Below are 21,644 nucleotides of genomic sequence, written 5' to 3'. Positions count from 1 at the left end.
TTCACCCTTAGCCAGCACCTCAGCAGGTCTTGGTTCTTTCCCTGGAGGAGGGACCCATACCTTCATTCCTGAAGGGTCTATGCATTTTGTCATCCTGCCTGGATTAGACTGCTGTAATTAGCCATGAACTTTAATCATAGGACATGGTAGCACCAAGAGACCCCCTACAGGATCTGTACTTCAGACATAATCTTTCTTACCATCATTGTGGAGAAGCAATCCAATCTCCCCTTGGTAATCTGGATTGATCATAGATCCTAACACTTGTTATTCCTTTCTTTGCCTGTTGGCTTACGGGCATCAGAAGCCGAAAGTGCTAGGAAGAAAACTGAGCTCCCATTTCAATAGAATGGTTTTTTGTTTGTTTGTTTTGTTTTGTTTTGTTTTTGTGGATCCTGACAGAAGCACTACCTACCTACTCTAGAACCAAAACTTCTAGGCCAGCAGATAGTAAGGTCTTGGAAAAAGGGAGCAAATACTTTCCTAGTTGGTGACTGGAAGAGACAGTGAGTAGAACTCTTCTCTTTTCAACCCATGGATTGTGGCTATGGGAGAAACTGTACCACCTAATAGATACTGATTCAAAGCATATACCCACCTTCTGGATAATCTAGCCCCACCTCTCTAGGCTGCTGCCACCTAATTGGCACTGTAACTGTGTCTTCAAAGGGCCATTCCATCTTTCTATCAGGCCAGCTGCTTCAAGATGGTGGGAAACATGACAAGACCAGTGGATTCCATAATCATGGGCCCAGTGTCATACTTCTCTGGCTGTGAAATGAGTTTCTTGGTTAGAAGCAGTACTGTGTGGAATACCTTGACAGTAAATAGGCATTCTGCAAGTCCACAGATGCTGGTTTTGGCAGAAGTATCACATACAAGAAAGGCAAATCCATAACCAGAATAACTATCTGCTCCAGTAAGGAAAAAGTGTTGATATTTTCATGGAGGCAGTGGTCCAACGTAGTCAACCTGCAACTAGGTTGCTTACTGGTCACGATTTAGTATTGATGCCATATCTGGGGCTCAGTGTTGGTCTCTGCTATTGGCAGATCTGGCACTCAGCAACAACTGTAGCTAGGTCTGCCTTGGTGCATTGCAGTATATGTTGTCAAGCCCATGTACAACCCCATCATTGCCACACTGGCTACTTGGTTCATGGCCCATTGGGCGATAAAAAGGATGGCTATGAAAAGAAGCTGACTGACCACATACTATCTACTTGGTTACTGAACTCCTTAGCTGAAGTCACCTTCCGACGAGCATTTCCATGGGATACAAGTATCTTGACATCCTTCACCCACTTGGAGAGATCCATCCATAAACTTCTTTCCCAGATGTTTTCCTCACCAATTATCCAATGGTGTTCTTTCCAAGTCTCTGACCAACCAGGCAACCCATTGGCAAAGCCAAGAATCAATTAATGAACAATCACAGATCTGGCCCTTTCTCCCTCCAAACAAAATGACCATGTGTATTCCCTGAAGTTCTGCCCACTGTGAAGTTTGCCCTTCCCAAGTGTTTTTTAGAGTTGTCCTAGAAGGGGGTTTTAATGCTGTCCACTTCTGGATGGTGTCTGAATAACATACAGAACCATTAGTAAACTTGGCCCTAGTCTTCTCTTTCTCAGTCAGTCAACCATAAAGCTATAGGTACATTCTTGGCAGCAGATGGCATTATAACAAGTGTAGAAACCACAGGCATTTGAATGACTTCTTCATGTAACATGATTGTGCCTTCAGGACCTGTTCAGGCCCAATCACATATATTTGATATAAACCACTTCCATTTGATAATGAATTGCTGCTATGCAAGTACTACTTCATGACTTAATGGGTCAGATAACATCTAGGTCCTGATGGGAAGTTCAGGTCACATGGTAACTTGGTGACCCATCGTTGAATGGTTAGTTTCCACTCTGTCCCAATAGCAGACCAAGAAGTGTCTCTCAAAAAAAAAAAAAATAGTAATCTGCAGATGATGATTGAGCCTTGCTCCAAAATCCCAAAGCTCTCTTTTATGATTTACTTATAGTGGCCTGCCAAAGGCTCCAAACAGAATCCACATCTACCACTGATATCTCAAGTATCATTGGGTCTGTTGAGTCATATGGTCCAAGTAATAGAGCAGCCTGCATAGCAGCCTGGACCTACTGAAGAGCCTTCTCCTGTTTCAGGCCCTTCTCAAAGCTAGCAGCTTTCTGAGTCACTTGATATATGGACCAGGGAAACACATCCAAGTGAGGAATGTGCTGTCTCTAGAATCCAAATAAGCCCATCAGACACATGTGCTTCTTTCTTTGTGGTGGGAGAGGTCAGGTACAGTAATCCTTCACCTTAGATCACCTTAGATTAACTTACCCTTATCCACATTACTGGACTCCTAAGAATTTTATTGAGGTAGAAGGCCCTTGAATTTTGGTTGGATTTATTTATCATCCTCTGATGTGCATTATGTTAGCAACAAGTCCAAAGGTATTGCCACCTCCTCTTCACTTGGTCCAATCACCACAGTGTCATCAATACAGTGCACCAATGTGCTATTTTGTGGAAGAGACAGATGACTAAGATCCTTTTGATCTAAGTTACAATACAGGGCTAGAGTTAATATATCCTTGAAGCAAAACTGAAAAGGTATATTGCTGCCCTTGCCAACTGAAAGCAAATCGCTTCTGGTAGCCCTTATGGACAGGTATCAAGAAAAAGGTATTTGCTAGCTCAACAGCTGCACACTATGTACCAGGAGATGTGTTTATTTTCTCAAGGATACCACATCTGGCACAACAGGTGCAATTAGTCACTGTCATTCTTCACGACGATCTGTCTTCTGCACTGGCCAGATAGAAGAGTTAAAGGGAAAGAGATGTGAGGGGAACCATATCTCTGGAATCTTTCAAGTCCCTGATGGTGGCACTAATTACTCCATGGATGTGAAACTGTTGCTGATTCACTATTCTTCCTGGCAGACAGCTCTAGTGTCTTTCATCTGGCTTTTCCAACTATAATAACTCTCACTCCACAGGCCATGGAACCAATGTGAGAATTTTGCTAACTTCTGATTGTATTTACCCACATTTTGCATTCTGGAACTGAGAAAATAACCACAGGATAAGTTCAGGGACCCACGGGACCTTCTGTGAGTTGGACTTCAGTCAAAACTCCACAAATCATCTGACATTCATAAGCCCCTACTTGAACTGAAGTGCCACAATGTTTACTGAGGTCTCATGCAATAAGCACAGTTTAGAATGGGTATCCAATAACCCCCAGAAAGTCTAATTGTTTCCTTTCTTCTAGGCCCCTCTGGGGAAGAACTGGAGAAAGGCTAACAGTAAGAATTTTATCAAGGTCCATCCTCAGGGGAATTTGGCTGTCTCTTCATTTAAGGGGTACTGCATCTGCAAACTGGCTCACAGGCCAAAATTCCCTTTCACAACCAAATGAGGACTTTAATTTGAGAACTTTTCTGCATATACTGATTAAACAAAAATGTAATAGCTTATGTATTTCATGCTTGGAAATACCATGGTTGATTAACCAATAGTAAAGATCCATATGAGTCAAGCCAACATAAGATTCACTTTGCTTGTGCTGTCCATTTTGAGTCAAGCCATTATGGACATTGCTTTGTCTATGTTGCCCATTACAATAACACTTTGGTGATTCAGTGCTGGTACCTGCCCCCTGCTACTTCAGGATCCAATTAAACCCATTGCTTTTAATTCATCCAACTCAGCAGCAGCATCTCCAACCCTAAGGTATGGAACAAGGGAAAGATCGACAATTATTTAGCTTATACAATATACTCTACAATAGAGTCCATCACTGAAGAAAGCCAAGACAAGAACCCAAAAAGGGCAGGAACCTGGACACAGGAGCTGCTGCAGAGGCCATGGAGGGGTGCTGCTTAATGGCTTGCTCTCCATGGCTTGATCATCCTGCTTTCTTATAGAACCCAGAACCAGTAGCCCAGGGATAGCCCCACCTACAATGGGATGGGTACTCCCATATCAATTAGTAATTTAAAAAATGCTCAATATGCTTGCCTACAGCTCAATCTAATAGAGGGATTTTCTCAATTGGAGTTCCCTCCTCTCACATGACTCTACCCTGAGTCACATTGACATAAAATTAGCCAGTAGCACACGGTTTATCTTCCTACCTCAAAGATCCAGATTAGAAGTGGGTATTCTCTGTCTGGTGTAGTGGCACACATGTTTAATCCCAGCACTTAGGAGGCAGAGGCAGGCAGATCTCTGAGTTGGAGGCCAACATGGTATACAGAGTAAGCTTCAGGATATCCAGGATTACAGAGAGAAACCCTGTCTCGTAAAACAAAAAATTACCACTCCCCAAAACAACATAAAAAAGAAGTGGGCCTTCCCACTTTAAATGACTTAATTAAGAAAAAGTCCCTCACCTGTGTACCCAGCTGAATGGCTTTTAGATAAATCCAGATGTAGTCAACCAAGAATAGCCATCACAGAAGTTTAAAAAAAATATAACAAAGTTTTCTTTATTCTAAGACTTAGTCATTCAAGTAAAACACATAACCATGTAGTAAGGCCTGACACAGACCATAGAAACTGTGACCCGGTGACAAGTGTCTTGTCTCTCATCCTCAGGCCACACGGCTCTCTCTGATGGCTCTGATGAACCTGTTTAGACATTTTTTTCTTTTTAAATTCATCATGTCCACTTAAGGGACAAAGAACGAGGGAAACTGCAGAAACATCCCACTAGGTCACAGTCTCCCATGGGTCAGTGTGTCTTCACATTAACAGACTTGTTTTCCAAAGGACTACAGTTGTTTGTTTGTTTGTTTTTAAAGACTTTCACTCCACAGTACATTAAAGAGAGAATATATATTGGGATGAAAATGGCTATCTACTCAATATTTTATACACACGTGCGCATGCACACACATGCACGCACACACGCGCACACACATGCACGCACACACGCACACACACACACACACACACGGGGAGGACACACACATATGGAGGGAGAGGGGTTTGGGAGAGTTCCTCTGAGCTAAACTATTAAGAATGGCCTCATTTCACACTCCAAAAGTGAGCTTATGTGTCAGGCTTTTACAACTGTAGAACACTGCACTTGGACCCAGCAGAAACTCTGGAAACCACAAAAAGAATTTGCTCCAATTTGGGAAAACTCTAGGCAGTTAGCCACTCACCCACTCACCCAAAGAATAAGAGCTTTCTTTGATTTTTGCACTAATGGTATTTTACAGAGAGTAGGACATGAATCACTTCACACACTTCCACAAAACCCAAAGAATATATAAGCTCTGGCACTGACCTTGCCTGAGTGCTTATTTTGTATCATGGAAAAAAGATGGTTTTGTTCCTTTTTTAATTCTTCCACATAAAACATTCCTTGTGAAAGGTGTTACACCTAAAGTGCTTGGTAAAAGTAAAGCCTGACTGAGGTCATTGTTTTTCCTCGGAGGCAGCTGATTTCACCTATATGTTTCACTAAAAGAAAACTAACCATCAAAATTGAATATGGCTGGATGCGAACATGGTGATGTGTTCATATAATCCTAGCTCTCAGAAAGCTACTGCTGTGTTCAAAGCCAGTGTGTCTCAAGAATGAAAGGGAAGAAGGGATGAAGGCAAAAGGAGCGGGGGGGGGGGGGGGGGGGGGGGGGGGGGGGGGGGAGACAGGGAGGGAGTAGTAAAAATACACTTAATATATTTACACTCTATGATTGAATAGTCCAAATCTTGAGATAACTCCAAGGTAACAGCTCAAACAAAACAAACAAAAAAAGGAAAACATTCCTACATGAAGACGTTTGGTATAGCATGGGTTACTGAATGTTTAAAAAGTACATCACTTTAGTAGTTTAACAATGGTCTTTCATCTGATTGAGTCTCGTATTGACTATGAAGACACAGAAAGCATAAGAACTTGCAATTACCAATGAGTAGAATATAGAATGCTTACATATGCATGTGTATGAAAACAAATTCAAGGGAAACACACACAAAAATAGTAATATTAGGACAGCAAAGTTTGGCTCCTGTTTAACACTTGTAGTCAGTCAACCTCTTCCTTTAGTCACATGGGAGGGATTCTGCTTTGGACCCAACCTGCTACATATTTTACAAATAGCCTTGGATGTTGTATGCACCTAACCACATCAGTTTCACAGAGAAAGCTGGATCATTCTGCTGGACAGTTTTCTATCTAGATGTAGAGCAAAGAAAACAGGATACAGAATGCTTACTTACAGCAAAGGTTATGAGTGTTTGTAGCAAAAAGTCACCATACTTCAAGTAATAAATCTGTATTATTCAGGGTTCTCTAGAGGAACAGAATTTACAGAACGAATCTCTTTATCTATTTACATGCACATACACATGGGATTTATTAGAATTGCTTACAGGCAGTGTGGTTCAGCTAATCCAATAACAGCTGACTATGAATGGAAGGTTCAAGAATCTTACTACTAGTTTAGTCCATGAGACTAGATAAGATGTCTCAGCTAGTCTTCAGTATATCCTGAAAAAGTAGGTTCTAATGCCAGTGAAGGAATAGATTTGCTAGCAAAAAACGAGAGCAAGCAAGCAGGCAAAGAGATCTTCCTTCTTCCATGTCCTTTACATATAGACTGCCAGCAGAAGGTGTGGTCCACATTAAAGGCAGATCTTCCCACCACAAAAGGTCTGGATTAAAGGTGTATTTTCCCACCTCAAAGATACAGATTAGAAGTGAGTCTTCCCACTTCAAATAAGCTAAGAAAAAATTTTCCAGGTCTGTCCAGCCATTTTGGGTTTTAGTTAATTCCACAAGTAGTCCAGTTGACAACCAAGAATAGTTATTACATCATTTAAGTGAAATGAAGTAGTGAGTATACTAGTTAAACGGCATGAAAGGGTCTGCTACCCTTTACCCTGACACCTATTCAACTACCTAAGGCAACTGCAGGTACCACCATTTGGTGGATTCAATAGTAAAACGAGGCCCAAATAGAAACTTCTCAAGTAATACATATTAATTTCTCAAAAATACTCTAACTTCTTTCATCCTGTCAATAGCTCCATGAGGTTGTCTCAGTTTTTCAGTTGAAGGACGACCACAGAAGAGCTAAGATGTACCCCAAGCTTACAGAGCAGTAACAAATGTGTATTCCATGAGGGTATACACTTAGGAGGGACTTCATTCAAAGCATTCTTCCGAAGACAGTGGGTTGCTCCTCAATGGCGTTCTCACTACAACTGCAGTGTTACTTATACAACTACAGTAGTACAGGACAGACTACACATCCCTGCTCTTAACTTACAAAGATTGGTTTACTACTAAAAGTTCCTGTAGCTAGTTGGGATCTAGAACATCTCACAAGGGCCCCAATGTTAAATGCTTAGTGTCCAGCTTAGGTGTTTTGCCAAAGTTGTTGTGGCTCTGTCCTTAAAGGGGACAGTGAGACCCAGTGCCTCTTCAAAGCCTCCCTTCTACTGAGTCACCGGCATCTGCACCACCACACAGCTCCTACCATGATGTTCAACCACAGCACTAGCAACCTAAAAAGCAACAGCTCTACCTGATCAAGGACTGGAACCCCAAAGTCACTATTCAAAATAAAGATTTCCACTTTTTTTTTTTTTTTGACTTTTTGAGACAGGGTTTCTTTGCATAGCCCTGGCTGTCCTGGAACTCTTGTTCTATAGATCAGACTGGCTTCGTGCTCACAGAGATCTGACTGCCTCTGCCTCCTGAGTGCTGGGATTAAAGGTATGTGCCACCACTACCCAGCTTCCACTTCTTTTGTTAACAGCACTAGGAAAACACTGTATCATTGAACTACATCCCAGATTCAACCTTTCCACTTTTTAAATGGAGTCCAACAGGTATTTTGTTAAAGTAATAAAAAGGAGAGGTAACCAAAGGATCATCGACACACTTCATTTTCACCAATTACTGATTCTTAATACTCAGAATACAAGTCTATATAAAATACACAGGAGGGTGGTAGAGGAAGGGAGGAAGACTGACAGTGACAGAGACACAGAGACAGGCTGACTGGCTAGAAAAGTAGTTCTGTAGAGCTAAGTCAAGTCAAACACCTACTGTTTGGATAGGAATACTCACTGAGTTGACTTAAGAATCCTTTAAAATTATTAGTGCCAACTGGACATTTTCAAGTGCAACTGGATACTTCCAAGTGCAGCCACAGAGGAAAGTACGGGTAGGCCCCAGGATGGTACTGAATGCTGTTAAAAACTCAAAGAAGACCTCAGCAAGTGCTTGATGAGGGGGTTTGTTAATTTGAAATTGAGAGTTTCACAACACCAACAGTAAAGAGTCCTAGGGAGAAAGTTCTTTGACCCTCTGCCCAAGTAACCAGCATGACTGCAAAAGGGGGCTGAAACAGTACAGGAATTGACCTCAACTTAAAAGATGTGACAAAAAATGGTTCCAGGACCCACGCCCACCGCTGTAGATAGAGCCTAAGGGATGCTAAATGGGAAGTTGCACTGCTTATGCTTCTACCCCTGAAACAGAGCCTGCAGACCCTAAGAGGTGCAAAACAGGGACCTGGAGACTCAGACTAGGAAAAAAAAAAGTGTGGTAAAGAAGTCTACAAGGGCGATCCTCAAAATCCTGCACCCTGGAAGAGGGGAGACCAGGAGGGTATGTGGGAAAGCACTGTGTGCTGATGGACAGATTAGGGGAAACACACAGGCAGGATCTCCCCAACCAGCAAGAAGCACTGACCAAGAACATTCAACCCAAACACTAAACAATGCACATTCCTTTCAGCTGCCCATGAAACATTCTCTAAAGTCAACTATGTATTATGACACAAAACAAGCCTAAAATTATAGCAAACTTAAAATAACATCCTGCATCTTATCTTGCCACAATGGAAGAGCTAGGTATCAACAACAGAACCCACAGACAGTAGATAAGCTTGTGTATAATAAATAAGGCCCCACTGAGTGATAACTGGGTCAAGGAAGGAATCAAGAAGAAATGTTAACAATTCCAATAACTGAATGAAGCCGGGCATGGTAGTGCATGCCTTTAATCCCAGCATTCAGGAGGCAGAGGCAAGTGGATCTCTGTGATTTGCGGCCAGCCTGGTCTACAAAACGAGTTCCAAGACAGCCAAGGCTGTTACAAAGAGAAACCCTGTCTTCTCAAACCACCAAAATAAAAAGAAAATCAAACAACAACAACAAAAATCATTAATGAAAACACAACATCCCAAAACCTATGGGACACAATGAAGGCAGTCCTAACAAGAAAAGTCCATAGCACTAACTGCTTACATTTAAAAAAAAAAAAAAAAGGAAAAGAGAAAAAAAAAACTCAAATTAGTACGTTCTGATATACCTAAAGGCTAAAGAGTTGGTTCTTTGTAAAGTTTGACTAAGCTTTAGCCAAATCAACTAAAATAAAAAAGGATCCAAATTATTAACAAGGAGACATTACAACAGACATCAAGAGAATTCAGAGAATCATAAGGATATTTAAAAAAAAGTTACATGCCACCAAACTGGAAAATCTAAAACAAACAGATGGATTTCTAGATATGCATGCCTAATCAAAGCTAAATCAAGATGAAACAAATAATTTAAATAGAACCATAACATCCAACCAGATAGAAACAATTATTAAAAATCCCCCAACTGAAAATAGCACAGTACCAGATGGATGAATTAAGCACAGAATTCTAATGGACCTTCAAAGAACTCATATAAATACTTCTCAAATTATTACACAAAATAGAAAATTACGGAACATTTCTTAGTTTTTACAAAGCTAGTATCACTCTCATTCCAAACCTAGTCAAAGATCTCCCCACACACAAGAAAAGAAAATCATAATCCAATCTCTCTAATGAATAAGAACACAAAAATTCTCAGTAAACCACTTCCAAACTGAATTCGAGAACACATCACAAGGATCAGCCACCATGATCAAGTTTATTTCATCACAGGGATAGAGGGATGGTTCAATATATACATATAAATAAATGTAATCTACCACATAATAGACGGGAGAACAGAAATCTAATGATTATCTCATCTCTTTAGATGGAGAAAAGGCCTTTGATAAAAATCTAACATACTTTCATAAGAAAAGTGCTAGAGTATCCAGGACTACAGGGGACCTATCTCAACCTAAGAAAGGCAACATATACCAAGATCACAGCCAACATCATCCCAAATGGGAGAAAAAAAGAAAACAACAATAACAAAAAGCATCTATGCCCATTCTCTTCTATCCTATTCAATATAATACTGGCAATCTTAGGGCAAAGAACAAGTGAAAGAGATAAAGAGGCTATAAATATGAAAGGAAAAAAAAAGTATCCTTGTTTATAAGTGATATGATTCCACACAGAAAAGACCCTAAAGACTCTACCAGAAAGCTCCTATACCTGATAAACACATTTGGCAAAGTAGTAGGATACAAAATTAACACACACACACACACACAAAAGTAGCCTTCCTAAGTTAAGTACAAGAAAAAAAAATCAGGCAAACAACTCCCTTCACCACAGCCTCAAAACAAACAAACAAACAAACAAAAAACCTTGGAATAAATCTAAGGAAGTGAAAGACTTTTTAAAATGTTCAAGAAAACATTAAGACACTGAAAAACAAAATTGAGGAAGATACCGGAAGACATATGTGAGAGAGCTTAAAACTCCAGGGAGTGTGCATTCCCCATTCTTACTTCCCAGAGGTCAGTCTTTGCCACCTGCTAGGGATGGGGACATTAGGTGGGAATGAGTATACAGACAAGCTCCCTGGCAGGGCTCTCCTCTGCCCCCCCTGCTTCATGTTCATGGACTGGTAGGAAAAATATTGTGAAAATGGCCTTCCTACCAAAATTAGTCTACCAATACAATACAGTCTCCATCAAAACTGACACAATTCTTCACAGAAATAGAAAAATAATCTTAAATTCTATTTGGAAACTCAAAATACCCAGGAGAACTAATACTACTGGAGGTATCAACATCTCATATTTTAAAGTATACTACAGAGTTATCACAATAAAAACAACATGGCACTGGCATAAAATCAGGCACACTGATCAACAGGAGGGGACTATGGTCCACAATCCTTACTGCTACCCAACTTTTGACAAACAAGCCAACAAGATACTGGAGAAAATACATCCTCAACAAATGCTGCTGCTCAAACTGGATAGTGTTATGTAAAGGAAATCAGATCCTTATCTGTCACCTGTACATAAATCGACTCCAAATGGATCAAGGACCCTGACATAATACCTCATTGATACCCTGAATCTGATAGAGGAGAAAGCAGGGAAGGTACTTGTGCTTATGGGCACAGGAAAGGGCTTTCTGAATAGGATTCTGGTAGCATAGCCATTAACACAAACAAGTAAGACCTCGTTAAGCTAAAAAGCTTCTGAACAACAAAGCACACCATCATTTGAGGGAAGACACAGCCTAATGGGTGGGTTGGGGAGACCTTACAGCTATACGTCTGACAGAGGTTAGTATCTAGAATACACAAAGAGCTCAAAACAAAAACATCAAGAAAATCAACATATGAAGCATAGACCTAAATAAACAAAATATTATGAAAAGATGAACTACAAATGGTTAAGGAACATTTTTTAAAAGATGTTCAACATCTTTAGCCATCCGAGAAATGCAAATTAAAACTACTTTGAGATTTCACCTTACAGTGAAGGCAGAATGGCCAAGATGAAAAAAGCAAGCAAGGAAGGGACAATAAATGCTGATGTAGATACGGGGAATGGTATTTTACTGCTGATAAGAGTATAAACTGGTGTATCCACTATGGAAATCAGTCTGAATACTCAAAAAACTATAATCAGCTTGTCTTAGTTTGTTTTTTGATTGCTGTAAAGGGACACCATGACCATAGCAACTCTTATAAAGGAAAACATTTTACTGGGGCTGGCATATAGTTTCAGAGGTTTATTCCATTATCATGATGACAGGAAGCATGGCAATATGCAGACCTCCACAGTGATACACTTCCTCCAAGGCCACACCCAATCCAACAAGGCCATGCCTCCTAATAGTGCCGCTCCCTATAGGCCAAGCATTCATACAAGAGTCTACGGGGGCTATTCCTATTCACACCACCCATGTTCTACTCCCTGGCCCTCATAGGTTTGTAGTCATAACATAATGCAGAAATGTATTCAGTCCAACTTCAAAAGTCCTCATAATCTATAACAGTCTCAACCTTGTTTAAGAGTTGTCCCTTCTGAGATTCATGAAATCTCTTAACTGTAATACCCCGTACAATCAAAATAAAAAAGCAGATCACATACTTTTAACATACAATGGCACAGGATATATCATTCCAAAATGGAGGCGGCAAGGAAGCATGGTAAAGAAATAATTGGACCAAAGCAAGGCCAACAACCAGCTGGGCAAACACCAAACTCTGCATCTTCATGTCTGATGTCAAAACACTCTTCAGATCTCCAAAAGCCTTCAGCTTTGTTGACTGCAACATACTTCTTTCTCTTGAGCTGGTTCCACTCCCTGTTAGTAGCTCTCAGCAGATATCCCATTACTCTGGCATCTCCAACATCTTGGGGTCTCCAAGGCAATTCAGGCTTCACTGTCACAGCTTCACAAATGGCTTCTCTGGGCCTCCATGCAGGTACACTTGACACATGCCTGGCCTCAGCACCTTTCCTTAGTCAAGGAGGGCAATTCCGTAATTTCTTTATTGTATCCTTGATTCTAAAAACAGAACCACGTGGCCAAAACTGCTGCATTCTGCTGCTTTCTGGGGCTGGAGCATAGTCTCCTCGTTCAATTACATCTTCACCAGCTTTCTCTTTTTTGATGGTTACCTTCACTGCCTAAGCTTGGCTGTTCTGAAACTTGCTCTGTAAACCAGGCTGGCCTTGAATTCAGACATCTGCATGTCTCTGTCTCCTGAGTGCCAGGATTGAAGGCATGTACCACCACACCTGGTCCGAACCTGTTCTTTAATTCCTTTTCACTAGTTGGAAGCTTAGCTGGGTGGGATCTTGCCCTGAGGTCTCCATTCCCTTTACTCCATTTAACATGAGGCTTTTTAAAATCTGTTTATCTTCTTGAACACAGGATTTAGCTCCATTTCACTTCTCAGAGCCCCTTTTCTCCTCAAATTGTACCTTCAGTATTTTTCCTTGCTTAGCCTGTGCCTTTCCATTATAGATCTTCATAAGAGTGAATGCTAACAACCATACAACAGAATCAATACTAAGCTGTTTTGAGATTTCCTTTGCTAGCAGAATTAATGAAAAACTCTTCCATTTACTCTCAGAGTTTTCAGACAAGGGCAAAAAGCAGCCATTTTTTTTTTTACCAAAATATCACAAAACAATCCCTAGGGAAACATACTAACATTCTTCTCTTGACCCAGGCTCTCAAAGTTCAAATCAACCTCAGCACCACTGCCTTCCATGATCCTACTGATATAGCCCATTAGGCCCCACATAAAACATTCAACTGCTTTTCTAATCCAAACTCCCAAAGTCCACATTCCTCCAAACAAAAGCATGGTCAGGCACCATGACAGTAATACCCCAGTCCCCGGTACCAACTTCTGTCTTATTTTGGGTTTCTATTGCTGTGAAGGGATACCACGACCACAGCAACTGTTATAAAGGATAACTGGGTTTAGATTACAGTTTCAGAGGTTCAGTCCAGTACCATCATGGCAGGAAGCATGGCAGTGTGTAGGCAGACATGGTGCTAGAGGAGCTGAAAGTTCTACATCTTCATCTGCAGGCAACAGAAGCAACTGTGTACTGGGCATAGCTTGAGCATATATGAGTACTCAAAGCCTGCTGTGACATGTGTCCATTGTGACACACTTCCTCCAATATGGCCACACCTCCTAATAGTGCCACTCCCTATAGGCCAAGCATTATACACATGAGTCTTGGGGGCCATACCTATTCAAACTACTACATAGATCTACCACAAGATAAAGCTATTCTACTTTTGGACAAAGACCCAAAGGACTCTGTATCCTACTATAGAGATGACTGCTCATCAATGTTCATAGCTGCTCTTCTTACAATAACCAGGAAATGGAAACTACCTAGATGTCCATCAACAGAAAATGAAGTATATTTACATACTGGAATTTTAATCAGCTGTTACAAAAAAACATGTTATGAAATTTACAGGTAAATGAAATAAAGCTAGAAACAATCATTCTAAGTGAGGTAACTCTAGACCAAGAAAGACAACCAGTTCATGTTTTCTCTTATTTGTGGATGTTAACTTTGAATCTTCAGATGTGTGTTTTTTATTGAAAACACCCATAGATGTTAGAAATTAGTAAGGGGGAGTGGGTTTTCAAGGGAGAATATATAGAACATGGTTGTATAAAGGGTTGAATAATGAAACATGAAGTAATGAATTCAAGTGGAGGATGGAAGTGCTGGGCAGAGGAGGGAAAACAGAGAATAAATAACACTAAAGACCTTTAGAAAAAGTCATATCGAAACCTACAAATGTAGAAGTGCCTATGTGTATGTACACACACACACACACACACACACACACACACACACACACACACACACGAGTGTTAATGTGGAGTTACACTGTATGGGGAAGACAACAGACTTATCCATGCACCATTTGTGAGACAGGTGCTACTATATCCTGCTGACATACTGACTATGGTCCTCAAGACCTTGAGCAGTAGGCACAACAATTTTTATCATTCACATTATACAAGTGAGATACAATGACCTGGACAGTTTCCCAAATTCTCACTTCTCATTCTCAGCTCCCACAGCCATTTCCTTTAGGCTGGACATACATGGTTGTTTCAGCTAATCGACTGGTGAATGGAAGGGATCCAACAGATTCAATGCTTATTTCCCAGGACTTCCAATCCTTCCCTACTTGTAGGTGGAAGAGGATTTGTAAATCCACAGCAATATTGCTGTCTTGTACCCAGGTCTAAGCTGGGAAAGAAACAAATCCCTTGTTCTTACACCACTATATGGCTGGGTGTCTGGGTGGAAGGAGAAGAGAGGCACACAGACCTACTCTGAAATATAGAGAAGAGAGGCAGAAATGAGCTTTGGTCATTATGGTTAGCTATTTGCTTAATGAAAAGTATTTAATAAACTTTGAAGAAACATTTTTTTTTTTGGTGAAAACAAACGTTTTTAAAGATAGAAAAAGGTCTTGATGATAAATGAAAAGCATAATGAACAACGGCCAACTCACTGAATTGTAAAAAAAAACAAGGGCATGGGAAATTCCTTAGCTACTGGTACTTAACAGCCATTATTTTCTAATAATATAGTAGTAAATAACAAATATATAAAGCATGAGTTGTGTAGCTTCTTAATAAAAAAAAAACATGCTTGGTAACTTATTAAGAGCCCAGGATTACAGATATCACCTAATCTAATTAGTAAAAGCTTGTCTATAAAAATAAAGACAAAAGATTAATGACAGAATGCCATGTCCAGAGCTGCAGGGATAGTCTTAATGAGATGAACTGGGCAAGGCTTGCTGGAGTAAGTAAATTAGCATAATGGATCAAGTAAGTACTAATGAGACATAACCAGATGACTTTCCACCTCACTTTTCCAGGGACATGAACTCCAGAGATTTCCTAACAGAACACATCATAAAACAAAACATAAATCATCTATACATTTCTTGAAACACTAAGAAAAGTCTGGGCCTTCCTTGGAAAAAATGACTCTGCCTGTCAATGAGACACCAGTAAAAGACAGAACTTTAATTTGTGACCTTAAAAAAACTTATGTATTTTCTCTCATACACACAATCTAGAATTAACCCTATACACAAACTCACACTTATGCAATATGAAAGCAGAAGGGGGTCTCTTTGGGGTAAGGAAAAAGGGGAAGAAGTCAGTAGGGATGAATGTGTGAAAACAGGCTCATTGCTTGCAACATTATCTAAATTAAAAAAAAAAAAAAAGAAAAAAAAGCCAGGAAAGGTGGCACACACTTATAATCCCAGCTGAGGCAAGAGGACTGCTACCAGTTCAAAGTGAGCCTGGGATATGGAGTAAGACTCCCTGTTAAGAACAAAATAAAAATCATGATAATAGTTTGTGAGTTTTAATCATAAGTCTCAAAGAATGAGTATCAAAGTAATTCCAACTTCCTCTATTAAAGCTGTCACTTACTGACAGTTCCAGTTCTGATCCCAAGTCTCTGGTGACCTACAAGGACTTGTCAGGATCAGTCTCAGTTACAGCAGATGTCCACAGTCAGAAGGGCACTGAGAACTTACCTATGCGTGCATGGACTTTACTCTCAAAACCCACATCCATAATTCTAAAATGTTAATTTAAAACAGTCAAGGAAGAAAACCATTTACTGGTACTAAAGGCTTTACTGTAATAAACCAAATATATTTACAATTTATACAAATGTTGAACCAACAAAATTACAAAAAAGAAAAAAAAAAACACAAGATGCAAAACCAAGAAACAAGTTCGTTGGAGACACCACCGCTCTACAGAGGACTCAACACGAAGTGAACTGCAAGGAACAGAAAAGTAAGCTCACAGTTGGGCAAGGTGTGACTGACTGGCAGCAGCTTGCTCCTCTATCCCACACTTGTGGCCTCTGTGTGGTTGTGGTGTCCAAAGGTAGACAGGTGACTGTCTATTGACAGACTTGTTGCTTCTCTTTGTAGACTCAAAGCAGTTCTGTGTCAACATTTGGAAACTGGTTTCTTCAGTTGGTTTGTTTTTGTTTTTTAATTATAACTTTTCTATTTCTACAAATTCCAAACATTTGGCCCAATTCAACTGTAAATATGAAGCCACAGTGTTTTCAGTAGATGACCTCATAAACGGTAGCCTTTTTGTCCCCTGAGCCAGTGACTATGTATTTATCATCCACAGAAATGTCACAGCTAAGTACTGATGAGGATTCTTTGGACTGTAAGAAAAAACAACAGGAAGAGAATGTTTAATGTGTTCCATTTCTGAAGCAACTTCATTAGTTATTTCAAAGGCCATAAGGTAGCACTTCCATACCTGGAATATGCTGGCTCCGTATGGTGTCCGCCAGGCATTGAGGAGGTTGTCTTTTCCAGTACTCACAAACCACTTGCCTAGAATTAGCAAAGGCACATGTAATTCCAAGAATATTAAAATTTCCCATTAAATAGAACATTGTTTTTAGTATGTATGTGTGTATGCGTGAAGGTGAGAGGACAGCTTTCTGGAGTTGGTTCTCTCCTTCCCCCTTGTTGAGACAGGTCTCTAGTACTGTTTCTATTGCTGCCCTATGAGTTTCTAGCTTCCATTCACCTGTCTTAGCTCACTGTAGGAGTGTAGGGATTACAGGTGCTTCCTAGCTCATCTAGCTTTTTAACATGGGTTTCAAAGATTGAACTCAGGTCACCAGGCTTGAGTAATAAGTACTTTTACCCATGGAATGATCTAGCTGGCTCGAAAGAGAGCTTTTTTTTTTCTTTTTTTGGTTTTTTTGAAACAGGGTTTCTCTGTGTAATAGCAATGGCTGCCCTAGAACTCTTTATAGACCAGGCTGGCTTGAAACTCACAGAGATCCACCTGCCTCTGTCTCCCAAGTGCTAGGATTAAAGGTGTGCACCACCATGTCTGGCTCAAAAGAGTTTTTTTTAACATATCAAGAGAAATATCCAAAGGGTTAGTCTATGATTCAAGCAAGTTTTAAATCTAGGCTCTTTGGTGTGATCTTGTTTGTAATGAAAACATTGTCAAAGGGCTGCGGAGATGGATAAACATGTGCAAGCATGTCCACGAATTCAGATTTCTAGCATGTGGCCTTGTATACTTGGAATCCAACCCCTGGAGACAAGTTGGGAAAGGGCATAGAACAGGTAGGCCTTAGGTACTTGCTGGCCATCTAGTCTAGCCAAAAAGACAAGCTCAAAGTTTAGTGAAAAGTCTTGCCTCAAAACCAAGATGGCTTCCACACCCACCTGAGCTTGTTTGTATACGTGTGTGTGTGTGTGTGTGTGTGTGTGTGTGTGTGTGTATGTGTGTGTGAGATAATACAATGAGTCATTTAATACTTTACTCGGCATCACAGTCATTTTCAGTCTTATGGAAAGAGTAAGAACAAAAAGAATTAAATACTGAACTAATGTGAAATGCCTGTCATATCAGATACATAAAGAATGTCTAATTAGTATCATCAGCTACACATTCACCCATCTATCCTCATAGCCAATGATCATTCACAGCACAAAGACAGTCTCTGTGTGGACTTTCCCTTCTCTGTTTTCATTCAGAGGAAAAGAATCTGGGTGCAGCCAACCATCCCTCTGACCCTCATTATAGTCAGTACATAGTGATTTCCACTATTTTTGAACACTACCAAGTACTCCCTACCCCAACCACAAACCAAGTGTGTGCTCAAAGCTTATTTCACTGCCTGCTGACTTTTTTCAAATTAACAAAGCAGGCTGAGACAGACATTACTCTGCTCTGAGGGGCAATAGAATTATAGAATAGAATTACTGCAACCAGCTGCATGGAGAGGAACATTTTCTTTTCCCCTAGATACCATCTCTAACCATATTTTTAAAAAGTATTTTCCATTTAGGCCATCTACAGCCTTGCAGCTGAACTCACCACAATAAGCAAATTTTAGGGACAACACGCAGCTCTCATGGAGGTGCAGCTGGTACTTGTCAGGCTTGTTCACATGCAGAACTTCCACGTTGCTGCTTTCCATCCCCACGGCAAGCCACTCCCCAGTTGGGCAGTATCCCAAGGAGAAGATCTGTTTATAAGAGGACAAGATCACTGATAATTTTACTCAATAAATTAAGAAAGTGAAAAGGCAGCAAGGGATGACAAAATGGAGGTTTAATCAGCCAAATCCAAACTGGGAAGAGGCATGAGATGCAGCAAAGTCCAGAATCCTCTATTGAACAAGTGGGAGACTAAATGGTTTCACCCATGCTGTGAAATAAGAAATCATCTTTGAGAATGGCATTAAAAGTCATCATACAAGCCGGGCGGTGGTGGCGCACGCCTTTAATCCCAGCACTCGGGAGGCAGAGCCAGGCGGATCTCTGTGAGTTCGAGGCCAGCCTGGGCTACCAAGTGAGTTCCAGGACAGGCGCAAAGCTACACAGAGAAACCCTGTCTCAAAAAACCAAAAAAAAAAAAAAAAAAAAAAGTCATCATACAGATATACTAACTGACATACTTGTGCAAGAAAATATAATGTCTAGGATATATAATCCAGTGTTTGGAGTGAGGATAGTAAAATAGACTGGCCAGGCACTGATAACGGCTTAGGCTAGGTAATGTGCACACATGTAACTCTGTATTTGATATAGGCCTACATACGTTTGACATTTATGAGCCTTTGAAATTTTAATAAGTTTAAAAATGGTGACCAAAAATAATATCCTGACTATTCTACAGAAGGGTAGAACAGGAAATATTATAAATAAAATATCAAAAGTCACCTAAAATTAGTATATGACAGTTGACACGATTCTAGAAAGAATTTCAATGAAGAATTGCCTGGATTGGATTGTCCTGTAGGCATGCCTGTGAAGGATTTTCTTAGTTGGGTTATTTGAGTGGGAAGACCCCCAAATATAAGTCACCACTTCATAGGCTGAGGCCTGGCCTGAATAAAAAGGACATAGAGATTGTACTAGTGTACGCACAGTACTCCCTTCCTCTCTGCTCCTTGACTGCGGATGTAATCTGACCAGCGATCTCAAACTCCTGCTGCTACTGTGACCTTATGACAATGATGGATTGTAACCTGGGATGGTTATCTAAAATAAACCCTTTTGCTTTAAGATGCCTTTGTCATGGGGTTTTATCAGAGCAACAGACGTATAGTTGTTTTTCACTTTTACCCTATTTTTTATTTTTTATTTATTTATTTATTTATTTTTTTTTTTGGTTTTTCGAGACAGGGTTTCTCTGTGTAGCTTTGCGCCTTTCCTGGAACTCACTTGGTAGTCCAGGCTGGCCTTGAACTCACAGAGATCCGCCTGGCTCTGCCTCCCGAGTGCTGGGATTAAAGGCGTGCGCCACCACCGCCCGGCTTATTTTTTATTTTTATTACCAGTAAACAAACAAGCAAATCAGTAAATCCTGAGTAAAAAACAAAACAACAACTCTACCATGAGGAAGACACCAGAAAAGAGCAAGTGCTGCTTTGTCAAGTAAGTCTAGATCCAGACACATGACATCTGACTACTTGTCCAAAAGTTACTATGTTTTCAAATTACTTTAAATCTCCAGTTAGTAATAGTAGCATACATCTTCAATCCTAGTACTCTGGAGGCTGAAGTAGTAGGTTAGGACTGTCTGGCGTTTGAGGCCAGCCTGAAGCTAGGCTGTTGCAGAATGAGACCCTATCCTAAAAAACAAAACAAAACAAACCCCCAAACAAACAACCCTATAGTTCTAGTCAGTCATGATATTTTTCTATTTAAAAACTTTTACACAATGTATTCTGACCATTTCCCCTCCCCCAACTCCTCAAAGATGCTTCCCATTTCCCTACCCTCCTCCTACCCACCTCCTCATTCTCTCTCTCTCTCTCTCTCTCTCTCTCTCTCTCTCTCTCTCACACACACACACACACACACACACACACACACACACACACACACACACACACACACACCACAAGCAAAACTACCAATAAGACAAAAATAAAATGCCCAAACAAAACAAAAGCACCCCCTCTACAAAACCCCCATGGAGTTTGTGTTGGCCAATTACTCTGAGGTATGGGGCCTGCCCAGTGTGTGGCAGATACACCTGGTGACCCTCCATTGGAGAAAACTGATTTTCCTTTGCCAGTGGTATCAACAGCAAATAGCTTCTTACTTAGGGATGGGACCCAGGGTCCACTTGCCCCCTCAGTGCTGGGAATTCACCATGATTGTTTTTAAGGTTAAGAAATGAGATAGGTATCCACATATTCTTAAACTCCTTGAAACAAATCAATATTCATTTCACTCTCATTCTGCATTTGATAGTGAGAATACACACAACAGACTATATATCCTGCTGAAGGAAACATGGGGCAGATGGGGGGGGGGTTGTAGGCTGTGGTTTTAAACCTGTTATTTTAAACTGAATGTAGATCTGTTTATCTGACTGCCCTCATGCCAGGGTGGGAGAATGCGCCATACAGACCCTCCTGACTCCACAGCAGGCTAGCGCCCAGCACTCACCTGTGATGTGAAGTCATGCTGCTGCAGCTGCCGCCCCTCTCTCAGGTCCCAGGACCTCACAGTGTTGTCCAAACCGCCTGTCCAGAGCTTGGTGCCATCATTAGAAATGTCAATACAGCTGGCTCCGTCTGTGTGGCCCTGGAATTGCCTGATAAAACAAACCAGACTGAATAATGATTTCCTGCCAGAGCTCAAAGTAAACACTGTTGTGTTGTTAGTTTTGGACTCACTGTGTGTCATCTCAGTGTCTGCTGGTGTGCAATATCAAACTAACCTTCCCCCGAGGAGCACAGGAAACAGCCCCTGCAGGTTCTGTTTCTTTTTTCAAGATCCAAGGCCTAAAGAAATGGAATGGCATTGCAGGCTGCTGCCAGAAGTCAAATATGCTACTAGGGCCTCTGATAAACAGACCCAGCGAAACTCTT

At 40.7% G+C, this 21,644-nt stretch overlaps 1 protein-coding gene across 9 annotated transcripts in view; it reads right to left on the bottom strand.

Annotated features, from left to right (window-relative positions):
- Positions 1-14,102: 14,102 nt before the first annotated feature.
- The window catches only part of LOC128097967 (transducin-like enhancer protein 1), a 102,340-nt gene continuing 94,798 nt past the window's right edge, over positions 14,103-21,644 (bottom strand). For all 9 annotated transcript variants that reach the window (XM_052718881.1, XM_052718882.1, XM_052718888.1 and 6 more), the window contains 4 exons: positions 21,220-21,367; positions 18,632-18,782; positions 17,045-17,121; positions 14,103-16,946 (listed from right to left, as the gene is read on the bottom strand). In XM_052718881.1, the coding sequence (XP_052574841.1) occupies positions 16,839-16,946; positions 17,045-17,121; positions 18,632-18,782; positions 21,220-21,367 (484 nt within the window). In that variant the 3' untranslated portion in view covers positions 14,103-16,838. The remainder of the gene's footprint in view (positions 16,947-17,044; positions 17,122-18,631; positions 18,783-21,219; positions 21,368-21,644) is intronic.

The sequence above is a fragment of the Peromyscus californicus genome, unplaced genomic scaffold (assembly GCF_007827085.1).
Source record: "Peromyscus californicus insignis strain IS unplaced genomic scaffold, ASM782708v3 Scaffold_5__1_contigs__length_169319896, whole genome shotgun sequence".
NCBI classification, from domain to species: domain Eukaryota; kingdom Metazoa; phylum Chordata; class Mammalia; order Rodentia; family Cricetidae; genus Peromyscus; species Peromyscus californicus.
This window is presented reverse-complemented; position numbering and strand designations above follow the sequence as displayed.